This window comes from Pseudoliparis swirei, chromosome 3, assembly GCF_029220125.1.
Source record: "Pseudoliparis swirei isolate HS2019 ecotype Mariana Trench chromosome 3, NWPU_hadal_v1, whole genome shotgun sequence".
NCBI classification, from domain to species: Eukaryota; Metazoa; Chordata; class Actinopteri; order Perciformes; family Liparidae; genus Pseudoliparis; species Pseudoliparis swirei.
The window spans coordinates 24,622,374-24,647,217 of NC_079390.1; the positions used below are offsets into that span (position 1 = coordinate 24,622,374).

Sequence of the window (24,844 nt, forward strand, 5' to 3'; positions counted from 1 at the left end):
CCTCCTCCTTCCCTCCTCCTTCCTCCTCCTTCCTGTCTGCTTCCTCCTCCTTCCTTCCTCCTTCCTCTGCTTCCCTCCTCCTTCCTCTCTTCCCTCCTTCCTGTCTGCTTCCTCCTCCTTCCTCTCTGCTTCCTCCTCCTTCCTCTCTGCTTCCTCCTTCCTGCCTGCTTCCCTCCTCCTTCCTCTCTGCTTCCCTCCTCCTTCCTTTCTGCTTTCCTCCTTCTTCCTGCCTGCTTCCCTCCTCCTTCCTCTCTTCCTCTGCTTCCTTCTGCCCTCCTCCTTCCTGTCTGCTTCCCTCCTCCTTCCTCTCTGCTTCCCTCCTCCTTCCTCCCTTCTTCCCTCCTCCTTCCTGCTTCCTCCTCCTTCCTCTCTGCTTCCTCCTTCTTCCTCCTCCTTCCTTCCCTCCTCCTTCCTCTGCTTCCCTCCTCCTTCCTGTCTGCTTCCTCCCTCCTCCTTCCTGTCCTTCCCTCCTCCTTCCTGTCTGCTTCCCTCCCCTCCTCCTTCCTGTCTGCTTCCCTCCTCCTTCCTCTCTGCTTCCCTCCTCCTTCCTGCTTCCCTCCTCCTTCCTGTCTGCTTCCCTCCTCCTTCTTCCTGTCTGCTTCCCTCCTCCTTCCTCCTCCTTCCTGTCTGCTTCCCTCCTCCTTCCTCCTCCTTCCTGCCTGCTTCCCTCCTCCTTCCTGCCTGCTACCAGGTGAGAGGCAGCAGGAGGTTCCTGTTGGCCTCCAGGAGAAGAGGAGACGGACCGACACCATGACCACGTCGTCTCTACGTCACACACGGTCACTTCCTGTTGGCCGGCTGCACAAAACAAACAAGATGGCGACGGCCAAAACATCGAAGTGGAGACTTCAAAACGTCAACAAGCCGACAGCGACGCCCACTTCTGATATTCAGAACATCGATGTGCAACATAAATGTTCCTGAAACAACTTTAATCGTCTCCGGTGTCAAGAAGAAGAAGAAGAAGAAGAAGAAGAAGAAGAAGAAGAAGAAGAAGAAGAAGAAGAAGAACAAGAAGAAGAAGAACAAGAACAAGAAGAAGGAAATGATCATGTGACTGAACATGAGCTTCTCTCTATCACTATGTGTCTGTGACTCTTCTTCTATATTTAACCTGTAGGCCTCTCTCTCTCTCTCTCCCTGTCTCTCTCTCCGTCTCTCTCTCTCTCTCCGTCTCTCTCTCTCTCTCTCTCTCTCTCTCCGTCTCTCTCTCCTTCACACGTCCTCGACATAAAGGAGGCAGCTAAGAGACGACGAGCAGGATGGAGGTAACAAACTTCTTCTAACGTGTCTCTGCTCGTTGTTGTTGTTTTTGTTGTTGTTGTTGTTTCTTCTGATGCGTGTTGAGTTCAGTTTGGAGACGTTTTCACAAACAGACTTTAGGACTTTTCTTCTTCTTTGTTTTGTGGGATCAAATAAATCTGCAGATGAGATTTACTGAGATCAGAGAGATGTGTCTCCTTTACTCTCCTTTACTGTCCTTTACTGTCCTTTACTGTCCTTTACTGTCCTTTACTCTCCTTTACTGTCCTTTACTGTCCTTTACTCTCCTTTACTGTCCTTTACTGTCCTTTACTCTCCTTTACTCTCCTTTACTCTCCTTTACTCTCCTTTACTGTCCTTTACTCTCCTTTACTGTCCTTTACTCTCCTTTACTCTCCTTTACTGTCCTTTACTGTCCTTTACTCTCCTTTACTGTCCTTTACTCTCCTTTACTGTCCTTTACTGTCCTTTACTGTCCTTTACTGTCCTTTACTCTCCTTTACTCTCCTTTACTGTCCTTTACTCTCCTTTACTGTCCTTTACTGTCCTTTACTGTCCTTTACTGTCCTTTACTCTCCTTTACTCTCCTTTACTGTCCTTTACTCTCCTTTACTGTCCTTTACTGTCCTTTACTGTCCTTTACTGTCCTTTACTCTCCTTTACTGTCCTTTACTGTCCTTTACTCTCCTTTACTGTCCTTTACTCTCCTTTACTGTCCTTTACTCTCCTTTACTCTGCTTTACTGTCCTTTACTCTCCTTTACTCTCCTTTACTGTCCTTTACTGTCCTTTACTCCTTTACTGTCCTTTACTGTCCTTTACTCTCCTTTACTCTCCTTTACTGTCCTTTACTCTCCTTTACTGTCCTTTACTCTCCTTTACTGTCCTTTACTCTCCTTTACTCTCCTTTACTCTCCTTTACTGTCCTTTACTGTCCTTTACTCTCCTTTACTGTCCTTTACTGTCCTTTACTCTCCTTTACTGTCCTTTACTGTTCTTTACTCTCCTTTACTGTCCTTTACTGTCCTTTACTGTCCTTTACTGTTCTTTACTCTCCTTTACTCTCCTTTACTGTCCTTTACTGTCCTTTACTCTCCTTTACTGTCCTTTACTCTCCTTTACTGTCCTTTACTGTCCTTTACTGTCCTTTACTCTCCTTTACTGTCCTTTACTCTCCTTTACTGTCCTTTACTCTCCTTTACTCTCCTTTACTCTCCTTTACTGTCCTTTACTCTCCTTTACTGTCCTTTACTGTTCTTTACTCTCCTTTACTGTCCTTTACTCTCCTTTACTGTTCTTTACTCTCCTTTACTGTCCTTTACTCTCCTTTACTGTCCTTTACTCTCCTTTAATCTCCTTTACTCTCCTTTACTGTTCTTTACTGTCCTTTACTGTTCTTTACTCTCCTTTACTGTCCTTTACTGTCCTTTACTGTCCCTTACTCTCCTTTACTGTCATTTACTCTCCTTTACTGTCCTTTACTCTCCTTTACTGTTCTTTATTGTCCTTTACTCTCCTTTACTCTCCTTTACTCTCCTTTAATCTCCTTTACTCTCCTTTACTGTTCTTTACTGTCCTTTACTGTTCTTTACTCTCCTTTACTGTCCTTTACTGTCCCTTACTCTCCTTTACTGTCATTTACTCTCCTTTACTGTCCTTTACTCTCCTTTACTGTTCTTTATTGTCCTTTACTCTCCTTTACTGTCCTTTACTCTCCTTTACTGTCCCTTACTCTCCTTTACTGTTCTTTATTGTCCTTTACTCTCCTTTACTGTCCTTTATTGTCCTTTACTGTTCTTTATTGTCCTTTATTGTGTGTGTGTGTGTGTACATGTGAGGTACTACTACACACAGTGACAATACTCACGTCATGCATTCAAAACCTTCACATAGTGAAAGTACACAGATGTAGTAAAAGTATCCATTGATATTAATATTCCTGCAGTATTAAAGTCCACGTTTCACTGAGCAGAGCGAAGGCTCATCATCTTCATCATCATCATCATCTTCAATACTGTGTGGGGGGAAATATATTGATAATTAATAAGATTGAAATCTAAAAACTAGAGAGATATCTTTCAACTACAGAAACAAAAAGGGCCATATGATGTAATTCTGAATCACTCACACACACACATACTCATACACACACATATTTATACACACACACACATTTATACACACACACACACACACACACACACAGAAAGAGGAAGTGGTTGAACGGTTGTTTTCTTTCTTCAGTTTCTGAGTACAAACTGTGGAAAGAATGAGTGCCACCCTGTTTGTGTGTGTGTGTGTGTGGTGTGTGTGTTTGTATGTAGCGTGTGTGTGTTTGTGTGTAGCGTATGTGTGTGTGTCGCATGTGTGTGTGTGGTGTGTGTAGCGTGTGTGTGTGTTTGTGTGTAGCGTGTGTGTTTGTGTGTAGCATGTGTGTGTGTGTGTGGTGTGTGTGTGGGTGTAGAGTGTGTGTGGTGTGTGTGTGTGTAGCGTGTGTGTGTGTGGTGTGTGTGTCTGTTCCCGATGTGATTACGTTATCTGTTGAATGTCAGCAATGTGAGACCTTCAGCTGAAATGGACGTGGATCAACCCCACGTCAACAGCTGAGTGTGAGTGTGAGAGTGTGTTTGTGTGTAGCATGTGTGTGTGTGCTTGTGTGTAGCATGTGTGGTGGGTGTGTGTGAGTATGTGTGTGTGTGAGTGTGAGTGTGTGGTGGGTGTGTGTGAATATGTGTGAGTGTGTGTGTGGTGGGTGTGTGTGAATATGTGTGAGTGTGTGTGTGTGTGTGTGAGTGTGTGTGTGTGAGTGTGTGTGTGAATCCTTTAATATCCGTGTACTGTCCTCCTGTTCTTAAATTCTTAAGTTGTTGAGATTTTCTGTTTTCAGCTCTCAAAACTTCAGAGATTCTGTTTGATTGTTTCTTTTTTTTCTTCTTTTTTTATATTTTATTAGTGTTCAGAATCTCACATACACATATTGACATTTTTCAGATTCTTTGTATAAAGAGAAGTAAAAAACAAAAAAATAAACACATATGCAAATAAAGAAACAAAAACAATACCAAAGTAACAAAACTATAAAATAAAGCAGGGAGAAATCATTTTCTATAGAGTAAAGAAATACAGTCAGGCCATTTATCGGTGACATAGTTGCACCACTTTTGCCAGTGCTTAAGAAATGTTTCCGTTCTTTGGTTAACATGAGCTGTGATCTGCTCCATTCTGTAGATCTCTGTCACAATGTCTCTCCATGATGTGATTGTAGGACACTCTGGTAATAACCATTTTCTGGTAATAGACTTTTTACTGGCCACCAGCATTGCATTTATCAAGAGTCTGTCCCCTTTCGGCCAGCTTTGAGGTATATTTCCAAGGTACAGAATCTTAAAGTCCAAAGGGATGTCCTCGTGAAAGATGTCCTGTAAAGCATTGTGTACCGCCTTCCAAAAGTTTTTAATGATGGGACAGTCCCAGAAGATGTGGTAGTGGTTTGCGCTTTGGTGTCCACACTTTCTCCAGCAAACAGGAATGTTATCGCTATAATGAGATGTCTGAGATGGTGTAATGAAGTATCTTATACAATTTTCCAGTTAAACTCTCACCAGCTCATTGAACTGGTACATTTCCATTGATACCCCCATATTAATGTCCATTCTTCCTCAGAAATATCTATCCCAGATTCCTTTTCCCATTTTACTTTAATGTATGCTGTTGAATGAGTTTTAAGCTCTAGAAAGCATTTATATATGGCTGATATTGGCCCTTTATTGCAATTTGACTTGTATGCTCTTTTAAACAGTTCTATGAGATTGGAATTTACCTCTGTTACCTTTTTAACATTTTCATTGACAAAATGCCGCAACTGTAGGTATCTAAAGAAGTCCTGTTTCTCTAAAAGATAATTTTCTTTAATCATTTCAAAACTAAGCAGTTTGTTTCCCTTCATAATATTGCATAAAGCTGTTATTCCATTAGCTCTCCATTTTTTGAATCTGGTGTCCATTTTATTTGGTGTGAAGTCTGAGTCATATCCACACCATTTAAGGCACAGTAGATCTCCTTCAAGTTTGTATTCTCTAATGATATTCTTCCACACTTTAAGGGTCAATTTGACCCATGGATTATCAGAACTGTTTATGTAGTGTTGCATTTTAGAGTCAGCTATGATTGCTTGTCTTGGAATGGGAAATATTTTTTCTTCAATGTCTTTCCACTGTGCATCATATGAAGGATTGCACCAGCATATTATAGCTCTTGTCTGGGCGGCATAGTCGTATTCCTTGAGGGATGGCAAACCCCATCCTCCCTTCTCCTTTACTAACTGCAGTGTTTTAAGGCGAACCCTTGGTCTCTTGCCTTGCCACACGTATCTCGACAACATTTTGTCCCATTCATAAAGCTGGCCCTGAGAAACTTCTATTGGTAGGGTTTGAAATAGATATAACAATCTGGCTAATATGTTCATTTTAATAGATTGTATTCTTGAGCTGAAACTAAAGAATGGTACGAGGTTCCATCTTGTGATATCTTCTTTGATTTTTTTGTTTATAGGTGAGTAGTTATATTCTGATAGTTTTGACAGATCTTTTGGAATATTGATGCCTAGGTACTTAAGGGATTTTGCTTGCCATGACCATGGGTATTTGCTTTCCATTTCTGATGTTGGATTATAGTTATACGATAGTACTTGGGTTTTACCCACATTAAACTTATATCCTGATAATTGCCCATATTTCTCAAGTGGCAGCATCAGCTGGGGCAAAGAGTGTGTTGGCTGGCTAAGATAAACTAGTACATCATCTGCGTAGCAAGCTAGCTTATGCTCTCTTTCTGCCAGTTGAATGCCTCTTATTTCTCTGTTTTGTCTTAAATATTGGGCTAGTGGTTCAAGGAAAAGTGCAAATAATATTGGTGACCATGCGCAGCCCTGTCTTGTACCCCTTTCCAGGGTAAACCTATTTGATAAATACCCATTGACCTTGATCCTTGCAGTAGCAGTATTGTATAATGATTGTAAGGTTTTAATAATCCTGGCATGAAAACCAAATCTATGAAGAGTTCTGTAAAGAAAATCCCAATTGACGGAGTCAAATGCCTTCTCAGCATCTATACTAATTACTATTGCTTCCAATTAGTTTTTTGCTATATGATTAATAATATGTAAGGTCCTTCGTATATTGTCTTGTGTTTGACGTTGGTGTATGAAACCTGTCTGATCGTTGTGGATCAATTTAGTCATAAACTTTTCAAGTCTTCTGGCCATAATAGAAGTGAACATCTTATAATCTATATTTAAAACAGATATTGGTCTGTAAGACGCACACTCCGTTTATCCTTGCCTTCCTTTGGAATGGCAGAAATAATAACCTCCTTCCAACTAGGAGGTGTTTGGGCCTTTTCAGGACCCAGTTTAGTGTAGGAAGTATGATAGGAATCAAGTCATTTTTAAACTCCTTGTACCACTCAGCTGTAAAACCATCGGAACCTGGAGCCGTACCTACTTTAAGTCTGCTAATTGCTGCTTGCAGTTCACTTTCTGTTATCTCAGTGATTAGCTCTTGGTTTTGCTCTTCATTAAGAGTGGGTAATTTCAGGGTGTTCAAGAAAGTATCAATCTGGGCTATGTCTCCTCCTGGAACTCTTGTATACAATTTTTTGTAAAATGCTTCAAATGCTTCATGAATCTCACTTAGTTTGTTTTGGATCTCCTTTGTCCTAGGGTGTCGTATTTTATGAACTGTATTTTCAGCTAGTTTTTTCTTCAGTTTCCATGCCAGTATTTTCATTGATTTTTGGCCACTTTCATAATGTCTCTGTTTCAGATACATGAGGTTTCTTTTAATGTCTTGTGTGGTTAAACTTCTAATTTCATTTCTGGTTTTCTCGATTTCCTGAAATGTATTTCCATCTGAACTGGCCTTATGTTTTGTTTCTAAATTCTTCAATTTTTGTTGTAGCTCCTCTAGAGCCTTTTTCTTTGTCTTTTCTTATGTGAGGCTATTGCTATAATTTTTCCTCTTAAAACCGCTTTCATAGTATCCCACAATATAAGAGGTGAGACCTCATCATTATCATTAAATTCTAGGAAGACACTCATTTCTTTTCTAATATCTTGTTTGAAACCAGGGTCATTGAGAAGGCCAGAGTTTAGTTTCCATATAGTATTTCGGGGTGGTAGGTCAAGGTCAACCGTTAGATAAATAGGCGCATGGTCACTCAAATCAATTGTCCCAATGTCACATGTATGTATTTTATCTCTATCCCTCCCAAATGTTATAAAATAATCTATTCTTGTGTAAATGGAGTGAGGAGCGGAGTAGTGGGTGTAATCTCTTCTTTGTGGGAATAGTTCTCTCCATATATCAATAAATCCCACATCCTTGAAAAGTGTGTTGACTTTTCTATGTAGAGATTTTGTTTCATATGTTTTCCCACTTGAAGAATCAAGTTGTGGTTGAAGATGGATATTAAGATCCCCCCCACATATTAGTAGGCCTTCTGTTTTTGTTATTATGATATCAATTATCTTTTGAAAAAATCCCATATCACTTCCCGGAGGTGCATAGATATTGAGTAAAGTTATTATATTTCCATCTATATTTCCCTTTACTAAAACATACCTACCCTCCTTATCTTTGATTTCCGATATCTTTTCAAAATTGACCTGTTTAGAAATGAGAATGGCTACTCCTCTCCTATGTCCTAGCTTATATGATGAGAAAAACAAGTTAGTAAAGCCCATTCTCTTCAGTTTTTCGTGCTCCTTATCATTTAAGTGGGTTTCTTGTAAATATACCACATGTGCCCTCTCCTTCTTCATTTTAGATAGAATTTTAGACCGTTTGATTGGATTTAACAGCCCGTTAACATTGTAAGAAATTATTTTAATCTTGTCACTAGCCATAGATTAAGTCTATGCATCTTTATGCTTAAACACATTTCAAATGATTTACTCCCTGAAGAAACAACAATCAAGAACATTTTCACACAATAGAACAAAAAACACAATAACATAGATTCCAAGGCTGAGGTCCTGAAATGACCCTTAACTAAGCTAGAAGGAACGTCTAGCTTGGGAGGAAAGCCTCTCCTTTTCCTAGGTAGAGGGCCTCCGCTGAAATGTCCCAAAAGGGGGAGAAAAGAAAAGAGAAAAATCTTTGTCTATCATTGCAAAGGCTAACTTAAGGACTGGTCAGGGAAGGGAATATACTTGTGTTTAGATAGCGAATTATTATTATTATAATTTTTTTGTTGGTACATTTACCACCATTTCACAGCGTCTTCCGTCCATTCACGGGTCCTCCCTCCGGCTCTCGTTATGTGTCCTCCCGTCGCCGTCCTGGGGCTTCCGCTCTCTCCCATGCAGTGCGGGACAGCTGCGCGGCTAAATCCTCCTTCGGTCCAGCCCTGAACACGTTGATGGGAAGTCCTCTGTTCTTCATATCTGTCGTCGCTTCCTCTGCTGACTGGTAGAGCCGTGTCCCGTTCTCGTAGTGCACTCGCAGTTTGGCTGGGAATGGAGTCTGGGCGAATACTGTTGTGTTTCAAAACTCGTTTAGCCTCGGAGTATTCCTTGCGCTTCTGTAGAACTGCTGGGGGGTAATCCTGGTCAAAATATATCTGCCTCGTATTGTTCATAAACACTTTTTTCTTCCCCCATGCTTTCCGTAGGATTTCTTCTTTAGTCTTGTATCTCAGGAATCGAATCACTATTGACCGTGGCTTGTCTACTCCGGTAGGTTTCGAACAAGTGCCCTGTCGCTCTCTCAATGTCAATGTCCGTTGTTTGGGTATTTCCAGTTTATCGCGCAGGAGCTTTTCCACGAACTCCACCATTGATGCCCCTCTCGTCTTCTGGTACATTGAACATTCGGATATTTTTCCGTCTGGACCTACCTTCTAGGTCCAGCAGTTTATTCTCGAGCTGGGTCACTTCTTTTATCAGTTTTGTTACCACTTGCTCCATATTCTGGGTGCGGTCTTCTACCTCTCCAACACGATTCTCCACTTCTTTAACTTTTTGGTCAACTTTAGTGAGTTCAGATTTGATGTCGTTCAGTTGTTTATTCATATCTTGACGAAAATCCCGAATCTCCTCTAACACTTTAGCCAGGCTAGCTGCTATGACTAGTTTGCGCTAGCATCTCCATGAGGTGGGCTAGAATTTTCTCGGTCAACTGTTTGCTGTGCCGTACCTTTTTTCCCCGTTGTTTCCCTTGTTCTTGATTTCGACCCCGACATTTTGACCGTGTATAAGTGAAAAATATTATTATTTGAGTATTTTTGGGGCGAAATATATTGATTCTTGGAGGAGCTGTGTTCTCAAGCAGCCATTCGCTGTGATGACGTCACCGGAACCCTGTTTGATTGTTTCAGTTTCATTGATGGGAAACCAGAAAGAACCTGAAGCATCAGGACAGAGAGGAGTACACGAGTATAGCAGTAGTAGTAGTAGTAGCAGTAGTAGTAGTAGCAGTAGTAGTAGTAGCAGTAGTAGCAGTAGCAGTAGTAGTAGCAGTAGTAGCAGTAGTAGTAGCAGCAGGCTAGTAGTAGCAGTAGCAGTGGTGGTGGCAGCAGTGGCAGTGGCAGTGGCAGTAGTAGCAGTGGCAGTGGTGGCAGTGGCAGTGGTAGCGGTGGCAGTGGTAGCAGTGGCAGTGGCAGCAGTGGTGGCAGTGGTGGTGGCAGCAGTGGTAGCAGTGGTGGGCAGTGGTGGCAGTGGTAGTGGTGGCAGTGGTGGCAGTGGTGGTAGTGGCAGTGGTAGTAGCAGTGGCAGTGGTGGTGGCAGTGTAGTGGCAGTGGTGGTGGCAGTGGCAGTGGTGAGCAGCCGGTAGCAGTGGCAGTGGTAGCAGCAGTGGTGGTGGCAGTGGTGGCGGTGGTGGTGGCGGTGGTGGCGTGAGCGGTGAGTGTGGCAGTGGTGGTGGTGGTTAGTAGTAGTAGTGGTGTGGGTGGTGTAGTAGGTGCAGCGTGGGGGTAGTAGCAGTAGTAGCAGTATTAGTAGTAGTAGTAGGTGGGTGCAATCCCCTGGGTTCCACGTTCTTCCCCTGGTGGGCCAGGTGAAGCAGTGGCTCTTGTGTGGGTGGGAGGATCTTAAATGTAAGAAGGAGATATTAGTGTAGCACCAGTTATTCTGGGGTATGTTACGTTAAGCATGTGGCGTGCACATAAAGTCTCTATGCAGCGTCGTGTGTTAGCTTGATGGCCTGTTGGTGGTAGCAGTAGTGGTAGGCGTAGCAGTCCTAGCAGTAATGCATGATAGTTGCGCAGTAGCAGTATTAGTAGTAGTAGTAATTACTTAGCAGTAGCCCCATAATTTAGTCGTTCTGTATCTGGTGTCAGCAGCGCCACCGCCGACAGGAAGTGAGCTGCGTAACAGCAGGAGTCGCAATATAGTAAAAGTATCAGAACATTAGCGGCAGCAGCATCGGGAGCAAAAGCACAGGATGTCCTCTCTTTATTTAAAAGTGCTTAAACCTTTATCTCATTAAGCTTTACAATTAATTCCAAGTTCAAATTCCATTCAAAGTCTAGTTATGGGATGAATTGTTGATGAGTAAGAAGTTTCCAAGGAAACACGATCAGTGTGAGCAGATTTCCCAGCATGCATTGCTTGAGAGATAAATCTCCATCTATCTTGTGGTTTGAAGAGTACGTATTGTATATCATGGAAGGTTAAACAATCTGAGGAACAATGACCTGGTTGCTTAGGACTCACCTCGCCTCCTTTCCTTCCCTCAGGAGGAGGCTGCATGCCGGAGCTCGGTGGCTGAACTTGCCGGCAGATTCAAAGACTCGACTTGTCCACACGATGCTGCGAATGAAACGGTGAGTTCAATGTCTGTCCACCCGCGTGGAAACCAGAGTAAAGAGACAGAAATGGGTTACTATCTTTGTGGTTGTTTTGTGTATCTTTGTGGTTGTCTTGTGCCTCTTTGTGGTTGTCTTGTGTCTCTTTGTGGTTGTTTTGTGTCTCTTTGTGGTTGTCTTGTGTCTCTTTGTAGTTGTTTTGTGTCTCTTTGTGGTTGTCTTGTGTCTCTTTGTGGTTGTTTTGTGTCTCTTTGTGGTTGTCTTGTGTCTCTTTGTAGTTGTTACATGTCTCTTTGTGGTTGTCTTGTGTCTCTTTGTGGTCGTCTTGTGTCTCTTTGTGGTTGTCTTGTGTCTCTTTGTGGTAGTTTTGTATCTTTGTGGTAGTTTTGTGTATCTTTGTGGTTGTCTTGTGTCTCTTTGTGTTAGTTTGGCGTCTCTTTGTGGCTGTTACATATCTTTGTGGTAGTTTTGTGTCTCATTGTGGCTGTCACGTATCTTTGTGGTAGTTTTGTGTCTCTTTGTGGTAGTTTTGTGTATCTTTGTGGTAGTTTTGTGTATCTTTGTGGTTGTCTTGTGTATCTTTGTGTTAGTTTTGCATCTCTTTGTGGTAGTTTTGTGTCTCTGTGGTTGTTTTGTGTATCTTTGTGGTAGTTTTGTGTCTCTTTGTGGTAGTTTTGTGTCTCTTTGTGGTTGTCTTGTGTATCTTTGTGTGTCTTTGTGGTAGTTTTGTGTGTCTTTGTGGTAGTTTTGTGTATCTTTGTGGTAGTTTTGTGTCTCTTTGTGGTTGTTTTGTGTCTCTTCGTGGTAGTTTTGTGTCTCTCTGTGGTAGTTTTGTGTCTCTGTGGTAGTTTTGTGTCTCTTTGTGGTTGTTTTGTGTATCTTTGTGGTAGTTTTGTGTCTCTTTGTGGTAGTTTTGTGTCTCTGTGGTTGTCTTGTGTATCTTTGTGTGTCTTTGTGGTAGTTGTGTGTGTTTGTGGTAGTTTTGTGTCTCTTTGTGGTAGTTGTGTATCTTTGTGGTAGTTTTGTGTCTCTTTGTGGTTGTTTTGTGTCTCTTCATGGTAGTTTTGTGTCTCTGTGGTAGTTTTGTGTCTCTGTGGTAGTTTTGTGTCTCTTTGTGGTTGTTTTGTGTATCTTTGTGGTAGTTTTGTGTCTCTTTGTGGTAGTTTTGTGTCTCTTTGTGGTTGTCTTGTGTATCTTTGTGGTAGTTGTGTGTCTCTTTGTGGTTGTCTTGTGTATCTTTGTGTTAGTTTTGCATCTCTTTGTGGTAGTTTTGTGTCTCTTTGTGGTTGTTTTGTGTATCTTTGTGGTAGTTTTGTGTCTCTTTGTGGTTGTCTTGTGTCTTTGTGGTCGTCTTGTGTCACTTTGTGGTCATCTTGTGTCTCTTTGTGTTAGTTTGGCGTCTCTTTGTGGCTGTTACATATCTTTGTGGTAGTTTTGTGTCTCATTGTGGCTGTCACGTATCTTTGTGGTAGTTTTGTGTCTCTTTGTGGTAGTTTTGTGTATCTTTGTGGTTGTCTTGTGTATCTTTGTGTTAGTTTAGCATCTCTTTGTGGTAGTTTAGTGTCTCTTTGTGGTTGTTTTGTGTATCTTTGTGGTAGTTTTGTGTCTCTTTGTGGTAGTTTTGTGTCTCTTTGTGGTTGTCTTGTGTATCTTTGTGTGTCTTTGTGGTAGTTTTGTGTCTCTTTGTGGTAGTTTTGTGTCTCTTTGTGGTTGTCTTGTGTATCTTTGTGTGTCTTTGTGGTAGTTTTGTGTGTCTTTGTGGTAGTTTTGTGTCTCTTTGTGGTAGTTTTGTGTATCTTTGTGGTAGTTTTGTGTCTCTTTGTGGTTGTTTTGTGTCTCTTCGTGGTAGTTTTGTGTCTCTCTGTGGTAGTTTTGTGTCTCTGTGGTAGTTGTGTGTCTCTGTGGTTGTTTTGTGTATCTTTGTGGTAGTTTTGTGTCTCTTTGTGGTAGTTTTGTGTCTCTGTGGTTGTCTTGTGTATCTTTGTGTGTCTTTGTGGTAGTTGTGTGTGTCTTTGTGGTAGTTTTGTGTCTCTTTGTGGTAGTTGTGTATCTTTGTGGTAGTTTTGTGTCTCTTTGTGGTTGTTTTGTGTCTCTTCATGGTAGTTTTGTGTCTCTGTGGTAGTTTTGTGTCTCTGTGGTAGTTGTGTGTCTCTGTGGTAGTTTTGTGTCTCTTTGTGGTTGTTTTGTGTATCTTTGTGGTAGTTTTGTGTCTCTTTGTGGTAGTTGTGTGTCTCTTTGTGGTTGTCTTGTGCATCTTTGTGGTAGTTGTGTGTCTCTTTGTGGTTGTCTTGTGTATCTTTGTGTTAGTTTTGCATCTCTTTGTGGTAGTTTTGTGTCTCTTTGTGGTTGTTTTGTGTATCTTTGTGGTAGTTTTGTGTCTCTTTGTGGTTGTCTTGTGTCTTTGTGGTCGTCTTGTGTCACTTTGTGGTCATCTTGTGTCTCTTTGTGTTAGTTTGGCGTCTCTTTGTGGCTGTTACATATCTTTGTGGTAGTTTTGTGTCTCATTGTGGCTGTCACGTATCTTTGTGGTAGTTTTGTGTCTCTTTGTGGTAGTTTTGTGTATCTTTGTGGTTGTCTTGTGTATCTTTGTGTTAGTTTAGCATCTCTTTGTGGTAGTTTAGTGTCTCTTTGTGGTTGTTTGTGTATCTTTGTGGTAGTTTGTGTCTCTTTGTGTCTTGTGTATCTGTGTGTCTTTGTGTGTCTTTGTGGTAGTTTTGTGTCTTTGTGGTAGTTTGTGTATCTTTGTGGTTTGTTTTGTGTCTCTTTGTGTGTTTGTGTCTCTCTGTGGTAGTTGTGTGTCTCTCTGAAGTAGTTGTGTGTCTCTTTGTGGTCATTTTCTGTCTCTGTGGTAGTTTTGTGTCTCTTTGTGGTTGTTTTGTGTATCTTTGTGGTAGTTTTGTGTCTCTTTGTGGTAGTTTTGTGTCTCTGTGGTTGTCTTGTGTATCTTTGTGGTAGTTGTGTGTGTCTTTGTGGTAGTTTTGTGTCTCTTTGTGGTAGTTGTGTATCTTTGTGGTCGTCTTGTGTCTCTTTGTGGTTGTTTTGAGATGTTTTGTGGTCGTCTTGTGTCTCTGTGGTAGTTTTGCGTCTCTTTGTGGTTGTTTTGTGTATCTTTGTGGTAGTTTTGTGTCTCTTTGTGGTTGTCTTGTGTATCTTTGTGTTAGTTTTGCATCTCTTTGTGGTAGTTTTGTGTCTCTTTGTGGTTGTTTTGTGTATCTTTGTGGTAGTTTTGTGTCTCTTTGTGGTTGTCTTGTGTCTCTTTGTGGTCGTCTTGTGTCACTTTGTGGTCGTCTTGTGTCACTTTGTGGTCGTCTTGTGTATCTTTGTGGTAGTTTTGTGTGTCTTTGTGGTAGTTTTGTCTCTTTGTGGTAGTTTTGTGTCTCTTTGTGGTTGTCTTGTGTATCTTTGTGGGTAGTTTTGTGTGTCTTTGTGGTAGTTTTGTGTATCTTTGTGGTAGTTGTGTGTCTCTTTGTGGTTGTTTTCTGTCTCTTTGGGGTTGTTGTGTGTCTCTTTGTGGTAGTTGTGTGTCTTTGTGGTAGTTTTGTGTGTCTTTGTGGTAGTTTTGTGTCTCTTTGTGGTTGTTTTGTGTCTCTTTGTGGTAGTTGTGTGTCTCTTTGTCGTTGTTTTGTGTCTCTGTGGTAGTTTTGTGTCTCTGTGGTAGTTTTGTGTCTCTGTGTTGCTGTTTGCGTGACGCTTTAGTTCTCACCGTGTTGGTGGGTGACGGATGGAGCCGCTCGCTCCTGGCTGTGTGCTGCTGACTTCTTTATATTAATATAATAACATATCTGACCATGTTCATTCAGTCAAACTAGACTAACAGGTCAGAAGCTACTTTGACCCTCAGCATTAAATGAAGACACTGGAAGCTTTTAGTCAGTAATATTGTAAATATTGTAAAGATTGTAATGTTTAGTGTTTTAATGTCTCTGTGGTTGTTTAGAAGCCGGTCAGACGACGACCTCCTCGATCACTACAGCTCCCCAAAAACCACGGAGGTGACCAGGAGGTGAGGGAGAGGCCCCGTTGACATCAACAAGCAACAGAATGAAGAGTTAGTGTGTGTGTGTGTGTGTGTGTGTGTGTGTGTGTCTCAGCAGCCTCCAGGTGTCACCTCTCCTCTACCTACCAAAGCCAAGAGGAACTCTGCTCTCATCGAGAAGCTCCAGGTGAGTTCATCTTCATGGTCTCTGCAGCGCTGTGCTGCACTCTGACATCACTCTGACTGTGTGTGTGTGTGTGTGTGTAGGCCAACCTCTCTCTCTCTCCCACGACCCTCCTGCCCTCTCCAAAGAGCCCCGGCTTCAGGCTGCTGCCTCCCGCCTTCACCCCGCCCTCCCCAGGCTCCGCCCCGTTTTCCGGTATTTCTTCGGCCACGCCTCCCGCCAGCCCGCTCACTGCCACCTCGCCATGGACGGAGGAGGAAGGCCCCGCCTCGTTTGAAGCCCCTCCCACAGTGGAGGAGGGATCCATCCTGTCGAATACCAACATCAAGGTCGGTCAAATCGAGCATTTTCATTGGTCCACTGCCTCACATTAAATCCTATTAAAAGTGGTTATTTGTTATCATTACCAACAACGGGGCTTCAAACCGTTATTATTTAGTAGTTTTGGGTCTTTCTACCCAATCAAAGCTCCTGAAGCTAACGGCGCTAACGTTGCCCAGAGAAGCGTCAGGATGCAGTGACCTCACCGTCTGTCTCCGCTCTCATTGGTTCCCTCTCCAGGAACGAGCTCGCCACTCCATCCGGCGACGCCCACCGTCCCGCCGCCACAGGAAGTCCAGCCACGGAGACGAGGCCGGCGTCGCCATCGAGGGAGGGGAACCGCCTCCGAGCCCGCCGCCCGAACCAGAGGACACAACAACAACAACAACAACAACAGGAGTGGGAGATGAAACGGACGCCTCTACGTGTCTTCAGAAAAACAAAGAAGAAGAAGACGAGTCAAAGATAAGCGTCGAGACCAGAGGAGACGAGGAGATGAAGGAAGGATCAAAGGGAGGAGAAAAGGCAGAAGGATCTTCATCGGTAAGAAAAGAGGAAGAGGAGAAAAACAGATAAACAGGAAAAAAGACTTAAATAAGAAAACAACAGAACAACATCATAAAAATATAGACATATAAACAATAGAGAACAAATAAAATGCAAAAGAAGTAACACTAACGTAAATAAAATGATATGTATATTCATTTATTTATGTATTTATATATATATATATATATATATAATATATATATAAATATAAACATTACAGGACTGTCTCAGAAAATTAGAATATTGTGATGAAGTTCTTTATTTTCTGTAATGCAATTAAAAAAACAAAAATGTCATGCATTCTGGATTCATTACAAATCAACTGAAATATTGCAAGCCTTTTATTCTTTTAATATTGCTGATTATGGCTTACAGCTTAAGAAAACTCTAAAATCCTATCTCATAAAATTTTAATATTTCCTCAGACCAAGTAAAAAAAAAGATTTATAACAGCTGAGTGTTTGTCAAGGCTCAGGAAACCCTTGCAGGTGTTTCGAGTTAATTAGACAATTCAAGTGATTTGTTTAATACCCTACTAGTATACTTTTTCATGATATTCTAATATTTAGAGATAGGATATTTGAGTTTTCTTAAGCTGTAAGCCATAATCAGCAATATTAAAAGAATAAAAGGCTTGCAATATTTCAGTTGATTTGTAATGAATCCAGAATGCATGACATTTTTGTTTTTTTAATTGCATTGCAGAAAATAAAGAACTTCATCACAATATTCTAATTTTCTGAGACAGTCCTGTATAGTGAGAACAAATAAAAAAAAAGTCAAATGTAATGAAGAGTAATAATATCGATCATAAATAAAAGTAGTAGAAGGTTATATTTATATTACACATATAATAATAAGTGATATTGCATCATGTGTGGAGAGGAGGAATCCTCCGCTCACCGTTTCATTGGCTGAAGACAAGATGGCGTTGAGCCCACCGTGTTTTCTTTCTCCCGCAGGAGGCGGCGGGTCAGGGGTCGGCAGGTCAGGGGTCGGCGGGTCAGGGGTCGGCAGGTCAGGGGTCGGCCGGTCAGGCGTCGGCGGGTCAGGGGTCAGCCGGTCAGGGGTCGGCGGGTCAGGGGTCAGCCGGTCAGGGGTCGGCAGGTCAGGTCTCGGCCGGTCAGGGGTCGGCGGGTCAGGGGTCGGCGGGTCAGGGGTCAGCCGGTCAGGGGTCGGCAGGTCAGGTCTCGGCCGGTCAGGGGTCGGCGGGTCAGGGGTCAGCCGGTCAGGGGTCGGCAGGTCAGGTCTCGGCCGGTCAGGGGTCGGCAGGTCAGGTCTCGGCCGGTCAGGGGTCGGCGGGTCAGGGGTCAGCCGGTCAGGGGTCGGCGGGTCAGGTCTCGGCCGGTCAGGGGTCGGCAGGTCAGGGGTCAGCCGGTCAGGGGTCGGCAGGTCAGGTCTCGGCCGGTCAGGGGTCGGCAGGTCAGGGGTCGGCCGGTCAGGTCTCGGCCGGTCAGGGGTCGGCAGGTCAGGTCTCGGCCGGTAAGGGGTCGGCAGGTCAGGTCTCGGCCGGTCAGGGGTCGGCAGACGCTGCATTTGTTACTTTTTTATATCAAGTCAGATTATGTTTGAGGTCTTTATGTTTTCTTTGATGTTCGGTGCTTCCAGAGCTGTGATTGATGATGATGATGATGGTGATGATAATGACGATGATGACGATGATGGTGATAATGACGATGATGACGATGATGATGATGTGCTTTTGGTGTCTGTTTATTTCTAGTAAAAAGTCAAAATAAGACATCTGGCTGGTCTTGAATTCTTAAAGATAAAAGCTGAAGCTTCATTCATAACAACGACCCTCGGAGGTTTGTTGTTGTTGTTGTTGTTTTTGAACTGCACAAAGACACACAGGGACATGAGCGCTCACCTTGAGCTTTAAGTTCAACACGGATAGGAACATTAATAGTTTTGCTCCATCTGTTTACCTTTGTGTTATGTTCTATAAATAATGTTTTAAAGGGCTGGAGTGGAAGAAGTATTCAAACAAAATGTACCTCTAAATATAATGATGAATATGTATGAAATATAAATATAATGATGAATATGTATGAAATATAAATATAATGATGAATATGTATGAAATATAAATATAATGATAAATATGTATGAAATATAAATATAATGATAAATATGTATGAAATGTATGAAACTGGAGACGACAAATAATTACCACAAAAAAACAAAATCACCAGAACAAGACTCAAAACCAACCAGGAGATGCAAAATATCACTACAAAGACTCAAAACAATCACAAAAGGGATGCAAAACGACTTCAAACAAACCAAGAAGCAAAATCAACCACAGAAAGACATTTAACACAAATAGACTCAAACATCAACAAAGACCCAGCTACAAAGAGACAAACACAAAGACCCAGCTACAAAGAGACAAACACAAAGACCCAGCTATAAAGAGACAAATACAAAGACCCAGCTACAAAGAGACAAACACAAAGACCCAGCTACAAAGAGACAAACACAAAGACCCAGCTACAGAGACAAACACAAAGACCCAGCTATAAAGAGACAAATACAAAGACCCAGCTACAAAGAGACAAACACAAAGACCCAGCTACAAAGAGACAAACACAAAGACCCAGCTACAAAGACCCAGCTTCAAAGAGACAAACACAAAGAGACAAAGAGTCAAACACAAAGAGACAAAGCAGTAAAGAGACAAACACAAAGAGACAAACACAAAGAGACAAAGAGTCAAACACAAAGAGACAAAGCAGTGAAGGACTCGACCCTGAGCCAACCTTGTTGTTATTGTTCTATGAATCCAGACACCGTTAAGTTCATTGTTGTTATTTTTAAGTGCCTCATAAATATGAAACTCGACCTCCAGCTCGGTGATGATGGGACATTCCACAGCCGCCACATCTCCACGTGACTCGGAAACTCTTAATCTACCCGTGACTCGGAAACTCTTAATCTACCCGTGACTCGGAAACTCTTAATCTACTCATGACTCGGTAACTCTTAATCTACTCATGACTCGGTAACTCTTAATCTACTCGTGACTCGGAAACTCTTAATCTACTCGTGACTCGGTAACTCTTAATCTACTCGTGACTCGGTAACTCTTAATCTACCCGTGACTCGGAAACTCTTAATCTACTCATGACTCGGTAACTCTTAATCTACTCGTGACTCGGTAACTCTTAATCTACTCGTGACTCGGTAACTCTTAATCTACTCGTGACTCGGAAACTCTTAATCTACCCGTGACTCGGAAACTCTTAATCTACTCGTGACTCGGTAACTCTTAATCTACTCGTGACTCGGTAACTCTTAATCTACTCGTGACTCGGAAACTCTTAATCTACTCGTGACTCGGTAACTCTTAATCTACTCGTGACTCGGTAACTCTTAATCTACCCGTGACTCGGAAACTCTTAATCTACTCATGACTCGGTAACTCTTAATCTACTCATGACTCGGTAACTCTTAATCTACTTGTGACTCGGTAACTCTTAATCTACTCGTGACTCGGTAACTCTTAATCTACTCGTGACTCGGAAACTCTTAATCTACCCGTGACTCGGAAACTCTTAATCTACTTGTGACTCGGTAACTCTTAATCTACTCGTGACTCGGTAACTCTTAATCTACTCGTGACTCGGTAACTCTTAATCTACTCGTGACTCGGTAACTCTTAATCTACTCGTACCTGGAAGAGACGAGTCTCGGTGGAGGAGAAGCGCCGAGAGGACGGAAACCTGGCGGCCGCTCGCCGCGCCTTAATCTGTGTTCTGGGTAATCTGTTTGAGTCTCGCCGCCGCCGGAGGACGCTCGCCAGAACAACAGAAGAAGAAGAAGAGGCCCCCGCTCTGGAAACTTAAAGGGCCACTGCCACGAAAAACAACAACACGACAAACCCAGAGGCATGCTGGGAGAAATATGTCAACAACAGGTGTTTCAGTCGGCTGTTGTAAGGCTTCCTTAAATTAAAAAGGTCAAAGGTCACATACTGTGGCCACAACAACTAAATCCTACAGAAGACTCATTGTTAAACTGACCCATTCACCCCAAGGAGTTAGGACACAGGAGGTATCTGAATACTTCTTAGGACATAGGACACTTAGTGAGTCTGATTACGGCTCCTTCCCGCTTCAGGCCGAGCAGCCGCTGACCGTCGGGTCCGACACCCCTCATGGTCTCTCAGCTCAGCCCGGTTCTGGTTCTGGTCCCTCGGTGTCAGACGGGTTGAGGGGTTCAAACCGTCCGTAATGACCTTCAAGTTGATTTTAAGTATCTTGACTGCGTCTCTCTGAAGGAGCCGTCGGTCCGATGGACTCCACCATTTGGCAAACGGTGGCGCTAAAAACAACGTACTTCACATTGTTGTCTCTGAAACTAAACATAAGCCACGCCCCTTTGACTAATCCTCCGCCATTTTGAATGGTGTCCAAATCTGTTTCCCACAGAGAACATCTCTGAACCAAACAGGGAAACGTTTCGTATCGTTTTGGTGTTGAATGCTGGGGGCGGGGCTTCATGTCATAAAAAGAAAACCTCCTATCTTGTGAACGCTTTGTGCTATTGCAACCACATTTGGTGTCAATGTGTAGAAATGTTCTCTGAGTGACCGTGACCAATTGGGTGCCATTTGACCAATAGGTGGCGCTGTAGCAGGATGGAATCTCTGTGCTTTGCGTATCTTTCTAAATGTCCATCCAATCAACATCACACCTGGCGGGTGAAAGTTGGACATTTTGTTTTGGAAGGTGAATCATTATATACAAGATACATTCAATAGTTAACAGTTCATAGTTAACAGTTAATAGTTAAGTTAATAGTTAATAGTTAATAGTTAATAGTTAGTTAACAGTTGAAGTCTACAGAAATACTAACTCCTTACGCTCTGAGTATCTCCAGACACCAGCCACATTGTTTTTATTTATTTGGTTTATTCACCTCCATCATTCGTTCTGCCACACACTCAGAACCTCGTGGGTTTATGGATCAGTTGAGGGTCCATGTTTTGTTAGTCGGGGTTCAGAACCGATGTCATCAACTCATAAACATCAACATGTAAAGTCTGACATCCAAAAACTGATGTGTGCGTAAATTGTCGTCACGTGGCCGATGTTTGGTCCATAATCCATAATCAAGAAGAACAGGAAGAAGAACAAGAGGAATGCAGATCACTTCCTCCGGTGCCTTGCTCAGGGGCACATGTGCAGGACGTAGGTGTGTTTGTTATTTTTCTTTGGGTGGGTAGGGAATCTAACCTGAGACCTCTCACAGCTGTTTGTGCTTCTCCTCCCGCCTCAGCAGACTGGCGTACAGGCGCAGGAAGGAGTAACAGACGCCCACGGAGCAGTACACCGAGGTGGCCAGCAGGGGCAGGAAGGGCAGCTTGTTGGTCCACGGTGACAGCGGGAAGGCCGCCTCGCACGCCACCGCCACCACGCCGAGACCCAGCAGGTAGACGGACTCCAGAGGCCGGAGCACGCCGCCGCTAGGAGAGAGACCACATCACGAGATCTGCAAAGCATTCTGGGTATCGGAGTCAAATACAACTCTGTACATTCAACGCTAATGTTTAAGTATCGATCCTGGTTCTATCTGGACATCTGGTCACATGACATCTATTGTTCATCTGGTCACATGACATCTATTGTTCATCTGGTCACATGACATCTATTGTTCATCTGGTCACATGACATCTATTGTTCATCTGGTCACATGACATCTATTGTTCATCTAGTCACATGACATCTATTGTTCATCTGGTCACATGACATCTATTGTTCACCTGGTCACATGACATCTATTGTTCATCTGGTCACATGACATCTATTGTTCATCTGGTCACATGACATCTATTGTTCATCTGGTCACATGACATCTATTGTTCACCTGGTCACATGACATCTATTGTTCATCTGGTCACATGACATCTATTGTTCATCTGGTCACATGACATCTATTGTTCACCTGGTCACATGACATCTATTGTTCATCTGGTCACATGACATCTATTGTTCATCTGGTCACATGACATCTATTGTTCATCTAGTCACATGACATCTATCGTTCATCTGGTCACATGACATCTATTGTTCATCTAGTCACATGACATCTATTGTTCATCTGGTCACATGACATCTATTGTTCATCTGGTCACATGACATCTATTGTTCATCTAGTCACATGACATCTATTGTTCATCTAGTCACATGACATCTATTGTTCATCTGGTCACATGACATCTATTGTTCACCTGGTCACATGACATCTATTGTTCATCTGGTCACATGACCTCTATTGATCATCTGGTCACATGACATATATTGTTCATCTAGTCACATGACATCTATTGTTCATCTAGTCACATGACATCTATTGTTCATCTGGTCACATGACATCTGGTCACATGACATCTATTGTTCACCTGGTCACATGACATCTATTGTTCATCTAGTCACATGACATCTATTGTTCATCTGGTCACATGACATCTGGTCACATGACATCTATTGTTCACCTGGTCACATGACATCTATTGTTCATCTGGTCACATGACATCTATTGTTCATCTAGTCACATGACATCTATTTTTCATCTGGTCACATGACATCTATTGTTCATCTGGTCACATGACATCTATTGTTCATCTGGTCACATGACATCTATTGTTCATCTGGTCACATGACATCGATTGTACTTCTGCCTCTCCTGATTGATTGGTCCTCCTCAGTTCAAGGGTTCTTCCCCTAAAGGTTGTTTTGGGGAGTTATTCCTGTTCTGATGTGGAGAGTATGTAATTTGTGCTTTTGAAGTTTTATATCATATATTCTACACGCTTTAATAAAACAAATACTTTCTTTACCTGTGAAGTTTACTCAGAGCCGTGAAAGAGTAGATCGTAAACATCAGCATCAGAAACACTTTGATGGGCAGCTCTGCAACAAACACACAAGCACACACACACACAGGTAGTCATTTTAATATTCAGATCATTGAAAAGAATCTGAAGAGGTCAGAGGTCACGGCTGCTTCACAAGTTTCAGGATTTCTTTGGTTTCACAAAGTTACATTTTAGAGAAGAAACATTTCTTACATGCCGTGGAGATATTTTATGATATTCCATTATAGTAAAAGTATTATTAACGCTATAAAATATGTATTATATAACTTCTATTTATTATGTGATATACTACAGAAGCATATATTCTGGTGTTTACCTGCAGGGGTGAAGAGCAGCGGGAACAGCGAGTAATGACCTGTGGTGGTTAGAATCAGAAATATCCCAGCATCCTCTCTGCTCTCAACCGCCAGGAAGCTGCAGGAAGCGACACAGACAAAGAACACAGAAATAGAAGTATGTAGACACTGAATATGATCCCTGTGTAGAACATCGGTTAAACTCACCTGAGAGGCAAGATGGCGAGGAGGATGGCCTTCTCGTGCACGTGCCAGCCGAACAAGAAGGAGCCCAGAGCGCAGAGCAGCAGGCAGCGCAGGAAGCCCCGCCCACCGCGAGGACGCCGCCAGATGGAAGCCAGCGCCGGCTGCATAGAGGAAGGACGGGAGCGTTAGCCGGAAGGCTACGGGAGCGTGAGCCGGAAACTCTGCGAGAACGTTAGCCGGAAACTCTCCGGGAGCGTTAGCCGGAAACTCTACGGGAGCGTTAGCCGGAAGTCGACGGGAGCGTTAGCCGGAACTCTACGAGAACGTTAGCTCTACTGTTCATCCACTGTGTTTCAGGAATAAACTCCCCTGTGTTTCAGGAATAAACTCCCCTGTGTTTCAGGAATAAACTCCACTGTGTTTCAGGAATAAACTCCCCTGTGTTTCAGGAATAAACTCCACTGTGTTTCTTTAACAAACTCCCCTGTGTTTCAGGAATAAACTCCCCTGTGCTTCAGGAATAAACTCCCCTGTGTTTCAGGAATAAACTCCACTGTGCTTCAGGAATAAACTCCCCTGTGTTTCAGGAATAAACTCCCCTGTGCTTCAGGAATAAACTCCCCTGTGTTTCAGGAATAAACTCCACTGTGCTTCAGGAATAAACTCCACTGTGTTTCAGGAATAAACTCCCCTGTGTTTCAGGAATAAACTCCCCTGTGTTTCAGGAATAAACTCCATTGTGTTTCAGGAATAAACTCCCCTGTGTTTCAGGAATAAACTCCACTGTGTTTCTTTAACAAACTCCCCTGTGTTTCAGGAATACACTCCCCTGTGTTTCTTTAACAAACTCCCCTGTGGTTCAGGAATAAACTCCCCTGTGCTTCAGGAATAAACTCCACTGTGTTTCAGCAATAAACTCCCCTGTGCTTCAGGAATAAACTCCCCTGTGTTTCAGGAATAAACTCGCCTGTGCTTCAGGAATAAACTCCACTGTGTTTCAGGAATAAACTCCCCTGTGCTTCAGGAATAAACTCCCCTGTGTTTCAGGAATAAACTCCCCTGTGTTTCAGGAATAAACTCCACTGTCTTTCTTTAACAAACTCCCCTGTGTTTCAGGAATAAACTCCCCTGTGTTTCAGGAATAAACTCCCCTGTGCTTCAGGAATAAACTCCACTGTGTTTCAGGAATAAACTCCCCTGTGTTTCAGGAATAAACTCCACTGTGTTTCAGGAATATACTCCCCTGTGCTTCAGGAATAAACTCCACTGTGTTTCAGGAATAAACTCCCCTGTGTTTCAGGAATAAACTCCACTGTGCTTCAGGAATAAACTCCACTGTGTTTCAGGAATAAACTCCCCTGTGCTTCAGGAATAAACTCCACT

At 42.7% G+C, this 24,844-nt stretch overlaps 2 protein-coding genes and 1 long non-coding RNA gene across 6 annotated transcripts in view; 2 read left to right on the forward strand and 1 right to left on the reverse strand.

Moving 5' to 3' along the window:
- Positions 1 to 731: 731 nt before the first annotated feature.
- dub (duboraya) lies at positions 732 to 17,882 on the forward strand. Of its 4 annotated transcripts, XM_056410815.1 has the most exons (8): positions 732 to 1,053; positions 1,237 to 1,268; positions 10,998 to 11,084; positions 15,004 to 15,069; positions 15,158 to 15,229; positions 15,310 to 15,555; positions 15,788 to 16,090; positions 17,059 to 17,882. In XM_056410815.1, the coding sequence occupies exons 2-8, from the start codon at positions 1,263 to 1,265 to the stop codon at positions 17,686 to 17,688; spliced, it is 1,410 nt and encodes a 469-aa protein (XP_056266790.1). In that variant the 5' UTR covers positions 732 to 1,053; positions 1,237 to 1,262; the 3' UTR covers positions 17,689 to 17,882. The 4 variants fall into 4 exon arrangements, with proteins under 4 accessions (XP_056266790.1, XP_056266809.1, XP_056266783.1 ...); XM_056410834.1 differs by lacking the exon at positions 732 to 1,053 and having other exon boundaries at positions 1,087 to 1,268; positions 15,355 to 15,555; XM_056410808.1 differs by lacking the exon at positions 732 to 1,053 and having other exon boundaries at positions 1,167 to 1,268.
- A 3,106-nt stretch (positions 17,883 to 20,988) lies between these two features.
- alg8 (ALG8 alpha-1,3-glucosyltransferase) overlaps positions 20,989 to 24,844 on the reverse strand; it is a 12,587-nt gene continuing 8,731 nt past the window's right edge. Inside the window, exons 10-13 of the mRNA XM_056410759.1 lie at positions 23,483 to 23,622; positions 23,296 to 23,393; positions 22,941 to 23,013; positions 20,989 to 21,566 (exon numbers count right to left, since the gene is read on the reverse strand). Coding sequence (XP_056266734.1) covers positions 21,347 to 21,566; positions 22,941 to 23,013; positions 23,296 to 23,393; positions 23,483 to 23,622 — 531 coding nt within the window. The 3' untranslated portion in view covers positions 20,989 to 21,346. The remainder of the gene's footprint in view (positions 21,567 to 22,940; positions 23,014 to 23,295; positions 23,394 to 23,482; positions 23,623 to 24,844) is intronic.
- The window catches only part of LOC130191317 (uncharacterized), a 9,537-nt gene continuing 6,136 nt past the window's right edge, over positions 21,444 to 24,844 (forward strand). The window contains exons 1-2 of the long non-coding RNA XR_008831162.1: positions 21,444 to 21,532; positions 23,302 to 23,432. This is a non-coding gene — a long non-coding RNA (uncharacterized LOC130191317). The remainder of the gene's footprint in view (positions 21,533 to 23,301; positions 23,433 to 24,844) is intronic.